Source organism: Trachymyrmex septentrionalis, unplaced genomic scaffold (genome assembly GCF_001594115.1).
Source record: "Trachymyrmex septentrionalis isolate Tsep2-gDNA-1 unplaced genomic scaffold, Tsep1.0 scaffold83, whole genome shotgun sequence".
Classification (NCBI taxonomy): Eukaryota; Metazoa; Arthropoda; class Insecta; order Hymenoptera; family Formicidae; genus Trachymyrmex; species Trachymyrmex septentrionalis.
This window is the reverse complement of record NW_017306018.1, coordinates 2823831-2829595: the sequence shown is the minus strand read 5'-3', so window position 1 is coordinate 2829595 and position 5765 is coordinate 2823831. Positions and strand designations below refer to the sequence as shown.

Below are 5765 nucleotides of genomic sequence, written 5' to 3'. Positions count from 1 at the left end.
CTCATCGAGTTTATTTCTTCTCATTTATTTCTTATCGGGTAGGTTCGTAGAGGTCACCGTGGGTCACAAATCGTCTCCCTTTAATTATTCTCCTCCCGACAGCTACCGTCATACACGAGGACGCGAACGGGAATCATCGCGGTCGTAATTTCATTTTTCGCATCGACTCGGACTGATGGGGTCGACGACGCCGATGACGGCGACGTCATTGACGCAGGTCGCCGTCGGCAACGGCAGTCCTACAGTGACAGTCTCCGAGTCTCCTGCCATCGCCAGTTGACGTCGCCAGTCCGCGACCGCAACTCCGTTTATTTCCGCACGCCACGACTGCACGACCGTGACTACGCCACAGTCCACAGTATAGGAATCGCGAGCGCGAGCAGTCGTCGCGTGTACGTCAGAGTCGATAGTGCGTGGAGAGTTGGAGGTTGGAGACCGCTGAGGCTAAGGCGCGTGCTGAGTGGTGCTGAGTTGGCAGTCTTGACAGGGCAGTCCCGCTAACTGTTGATTTGCATGTCGTACGGCACGTCCGCGCGAGTCTGGATAATGTTACGAATGAATGTACTTAAACGGTCTACTTAAAACAACGCCGCAGTACTTAATGAGCGATGAGCGGACAGAAGTTCCAGTATGACGAGAGCGGAGGGACATTCTTTTACTTTCTGCTCTCGTTCTTGGCGTTACTGCTGGTACCCGGGACTTACTACCTCTGGCCACGTTGCCCGAAGCAAGGTTAGAAAAAAAGAGACAGACAAATAGAAAGATCAAGGCGAACTCCATTTTCCAGACCAAAGTAATTTACAAGCGCGTACAGATGTAACGACGTACACGTCCACTGTATATGTATATCAATGGATGAATGCTGTTTGCAATCTCAATTTACGTTATGCTCCACCTTGGTCCTTTATTCAATTCTTTTATCGAGACACAACGTTATATTCGTTACAGAATCTACGAGGAATATTCTATAAGAATATTGAAATGAATTATATAGCTGTTTAATTCCGTAATTTGTGTACTTAAAAAATTAAGTAATTTGAAGTTATATCGGTTGTTTGTTACAACGTAACTCGACAAAATATTAGAATATTTTAATTAATGATTCAAAACATTGAAATTTATTTTCCGGAAAATGAGTTTCAATATTTTGAATGATTAAAATATTGTAATGCAATTTTGATTATATAATAATTAATTGTAGAGAAAAAGAAATATTTTTTTTTAAGTATATTCTTATTTCTTTATATTTCCATTCTCTTTTTTTGCAAACAACTCAAAATGACAATTTTTGAATCATGACGTAGCAAATGAGCGATATGTAGATATAATATCTATATTATGGTTTTGACTTTTTTATGCTACAAAAATTTAATACATATGTTTAATATATTTCACGTCAAATTGCATATGAAAATATGAAAATCTTATATAATGTATCTCATTTGAACAAACAGATAAAGAATATATGTGATTTTTAGGATCAACACTGTTATTTGAGAATTGGTATAATGATATAACTATAAGCATCGTGAAAATATCTTCGACTATTCTCTATACTTTGTCGATAAGTTAAAAGAAACAAAGATTTACAAAATAATATATTAATTTAAATTTGTTCAGATCCTGATCAGTTAGCCAAAGAATGTCAATGCGATGGGTGCAAAAAGAAGAAAGTTATTCTTCATGCAAACAAACCTTGGAAGGAGACCAAGGCTTTCTTTACGTAAGTAAAAATTAAATATTTTGTATTGTACATGCAAAATGTAAATTATACATTTACACAATTGTGAAAATTGTCACAAAGTTAACAGTTGGTGTTTTCATATGCGATTAATATTATACTGTTGTAGGAAATTTCTAATTATTGTGGGATGGATTATCCTGTTGCTCTTAGCCTATAAGGTGTCTCAATTTGATTACGAAATGGCCAACTTTGACCCGTATGAGATATTAAGTATACCACCTGTAAGTATACAAAATAGAATTTTTATATATACCATTAATTTTGTTATGTAACAAAAATGGATGTCAAACATTCCGATTGTAGGGTTCTTCTCAAAGTGAGATTAAGAAAGCTTATCGCAAGCTCTCCTTAATTCTTCATCCCGATAAAGAAACAGGAAATGAGAAAGCTTTTATGAAATTAACTAAAGGTAAGGAATGCGAAAGGATCTCTGCACAGATATAAAATATACGATGTAAATATTGAATGTATATTGTGTATATTATTAAATATATTTAATAAATTTAACACGATTGTTGCATATGATAATAATACAGTATAGGAAAGGTTGATAAAGATCGTTAGAGTACCCAGCATTCGAAATTAATCCTATAACAGTTAAAAATTAAATATTTGATGTTTTTTAACATTTGATGATTTAATTTTTGAAAATTATCCTAGGATTAAGTTGCTATCACTAATACCTTAAGTCTCGATATAAATTGAATTGTTTTTCTATTAACAAAAATAGCTTACCAAGCTTTAACGGATGATGAAGCACGAAAAAACTGGGAAAAATATGGAAATCCGGATGGTCCAGGGGCGATGAGTTTTGGTATAGCTTTGCCTTCTTGGATCGTTGAAAAAGAGAATTCAGTATGGGTCTTAGGACTATACGCATTAGTGTTCATGGTTGCTTTACCAACGGTTGTAGGAATGTGGTGGTACAAGAGTATTCGCTACACTGGTGATCAAGTAATTGGCATTTTTATGCCAAATTCTTATTATGTGACAAAATTATCAGTTGTTATATATGTCCATATTTATCTCTAGGTTCTCTTGACAACGACCGAAATGTATTACTTCTTCTTCGTGAAAACGCCGTCTATGTCATTAAAGAGAGTCATCATGATACTCGCTGCTTCCTTTGAATTCTTCAAGAAGCGTAACGCAGAAATAGTCGAGAGACACTCTGACAGCGAAGAAGTTCCTTCGGTAAATTTAATTATATTTAATTTCTTGATTTTGTTTTTTAAAGAACAATTTTACTATATACATATTATATATTTCAGCTTATCAAACAACTACCTAACTTGGGAGAAAAAAACAAGGAAGTACCATTATGCCACTTGTATTCAATTAAAGCTAGAGCACTATTGCACGCGCATTTATCTCGTATATCACTTAATCCAGAAACACTGGATAAAGATAGACAGTATATTGTAAAGAAATGCCCATATTTGATTCAAGAAATGGTTGCCTGTGTCCATCAAGTTATACTTTTAGCTTATGCCAGAAGAGGTAAATATTCGATTTTTTTCAATGCAACTTTGTGACATATATACATGGAACCAGTCATTGATGACTTTTTTTAGTGCCGCGAGTACCAACCATAACAACTATAGAAAATTGTATGAAACTGTGTCCAATGGTTGTCCAAGGATTCTGGGAGTTTAAAAACCCTCTCCTTCAATTACCACATATAACGGAGGATAATTTAAAATACTTCCACGCGAAAAAGGTATTAGTGACACTATAACAAATTCTATCTATCGATAATGCTTGTATTATTATCGATAAAAACCTCTTAATAACAAATTTGTGACTTTCTCCTAGCGTCAAATCAAAAGTCTTCAACAATTTGCACAATTAAAAGGAGAAGAACGAAGACTGATACTTAGAAATTTGTCAGACAGTCAATATGAAGATGTTATAAAAGTTCTTGGAAATATGCCGTACATTGACTTCAAAGTACGATCCGAAGGTAATTCATTATTTATATCAGTTATTTTCTTTTATTTCTGTAAAACATTTACATTAATTAGAATAATATAATTTATGCGATATTGTATCTTTTATAATTTATTGTATATATTATTTCAGTAATCGATGATGAGAATCCTACCGTCTACACTGCTGGTGCTATTGTAACCGTAACAGTATCCCTTACGCGAAAAGATATGAAGCATCTGTTTGGAGATGATTCTGTCAATGAGCAAACGATGATCGAGGATAACAAAGCTGGCGGTGAAGCGGTTGAAGAAGCTTCAGAGGAACAAAATCAATCGACGAAAGCTACGAAGCCGGCATGGCTTAAGCAAAAGAAAGGCCAAAAGAAGTCACATAAAAAGGGTACGAACAAGAAGATACCTCCTGCTAAAAATACACAGGCACAGTCTCAGACTGTGGCTAACAATACTCAGCACAGCAATACTCCTAATGCGAGAAAGAAAGATGATAAGACGGAGAAAGAGTCTTCCAAGGAGAAATTGTCGGATGTTAGTGACAGTGAAGCTGAGAGCGATCGAAGTGATGATGAGGATAGTCATGACAAAAAGGATGCGTCTCTCGATGACGACGATACCGAATGGGAAAAGTAAAGAGAAATATTTACTCTTTTTACGTTCTATATTAAATCATTACTTATATAACTTTTCTACAATCGAACTTAACGTTTCCTTCTCTTTCAAATAGATTCCAACAGAGGATCTCCAAACGGGAGAGAGTACTAGAGGGAAGGAGTAATTTGTCACATGAAGTGCATTGTCCGCTTTTTCCTGATGTTAAGCAAGAGTATTGGTGGGTCTATATCTGTGATCGCAAAAGTCAAACGCTATTAACAACCCCTATACACGTCACGTCCTTAGCACAGTTTGAGGAGATTCAATTAAGATTCACAGCACCACGCTGGCCAGGCCTTTATACATTTACAGTGTGTTTACGTAGCGATTCATATCTAGGCTTTGATCAAGCTCAAGATATCAAAGTAAGTTATTTAAGAAGCTATCTAAAAAACTCATTTTTTTTAATTATTTATATTTGTAACAATGCGACGATACTTTATAGTTGGATGTGAAGGAGGCACCAGAGATACCGACCGAGCATCCGCAATGGGACATCTCGGATGAAGAAACTGCAGAAGATGTGGATGCAGCTGATGAACATTCCGAATTCACAACTGACGAGGACATTAGTGACAATGAATAATATCTGTTTCTCACACGTGATCGGAATAGATATTCTAAAAGTCCGCATTTTCCTCTTTTTTTACTTCTCGAATTCATATACAATGGACTTTTATACGTGGAATTGCATAATCGTTGATGTATGTGGACAATCTAGAAAAATAGTTTGGTGAGATTTGTCAGTGTGGAGAAAGTAATAGTGAATAAAGAACATAATATTTATTTTAACATCGTTGTTCAATCCTCAATTTGGATGTGTTCAATCCTGAATTGAGATCTGTATACAGTTTTCTAATAAAATATATCAGTACAAAAAAATATATCTATTTATATTAAGATATCTTCTTAAACTCATTGTATAAACACGTTCTTCATGATTATAGCGATATACAAAATAGATATCATCAAATCTGGGTTAAGCGAAAGTAGAAAAGATATTTAAGCTACACACACACATATACAGATCATATAAAAAGATCACTCAACCGTTGCACTTTTTATTATAGACGCGACAAATTTAAAGCATTTGCTGATCTACTACAAAGACAGTCTAAAAGAGTATCGTTAACTAGATAGATCTAATATATACCATCTGTTAACAATGAGCGCAATATTTCGTGCAATACAAGTGAGTACATTTTATATTTTTTATATAATAGATCAATTTCTACATTAGACATCACGATTGTATTTCAGATAATTAAATTCTATTTTGTACTCTACTTTTCCCTAAATATGATGGTTGTTGCACTTGAAAGAGGTAAGTTATTGTTTAAGAAATAAATATAAATTAAATAACGGAATTAATAAAATTATTTTATTTATATATAAAATTAATAATTTTTTAATTATTTGAT

At 34.4% G+C, this 5765-nt stretch overlaps 1 protein-coding gene across 2 annotated transcripts in view; it reads left to right on the top strand.

The window, feature by feature from the left end:
- Positions 1–5218, top strand: part of LOC108755098 (translocation protein SEC63 homolog) — an 8634-nt gene extending 3416 nt beyond the window's left edge. The window contains exons 1-12 of one of the 2 annotated variants that reach the window (XM_018497899.1): positions 45–732; positions 1621–1723; positions 1851–1965; positions 2048–2153; positions 2475–2698; positions 2777–2938; positions 3016–3244; positions 3319–3464; positions 3560–3707; positions 3827–4319; positions 4418–4709; positions 4790–5218. In XM_018497899.1, coding sequence (XP_018353401.1) covers positions 609–732; positions 1621–1723; positions 1851–1965; positions 2048–2153; positions 2475–2698; positions 2777–2938; positions 3016–3244; positions 3319–3464; positions 3560–3707; positions 3827–4319; positions 4418–4709; positions 4790–4930 — 2283 coding nt within the window. In that variant the 5' untranslated portion in view covers positions 45–608 and the 3' untranslated portion in view covers positions 4931–5218. Of the gene's footprint in view, positions 1–44; positions 733–1620; positions 1724–1850; positions 1966–2047; positions 2154–2474; positions 2699–2776; positions 2939–3015; positions 3245–3318; positions 3465–3559; positions 3708–3826; positions 4320–4417; positions 4710–4789 lie in introns of those variants that run through there. The other variant, XM_018497900.1, reaches the window with a different exon arrangement.
- The last annotated feature ends 547 nt before the right edge of the window (positions 5219–5765 follow it).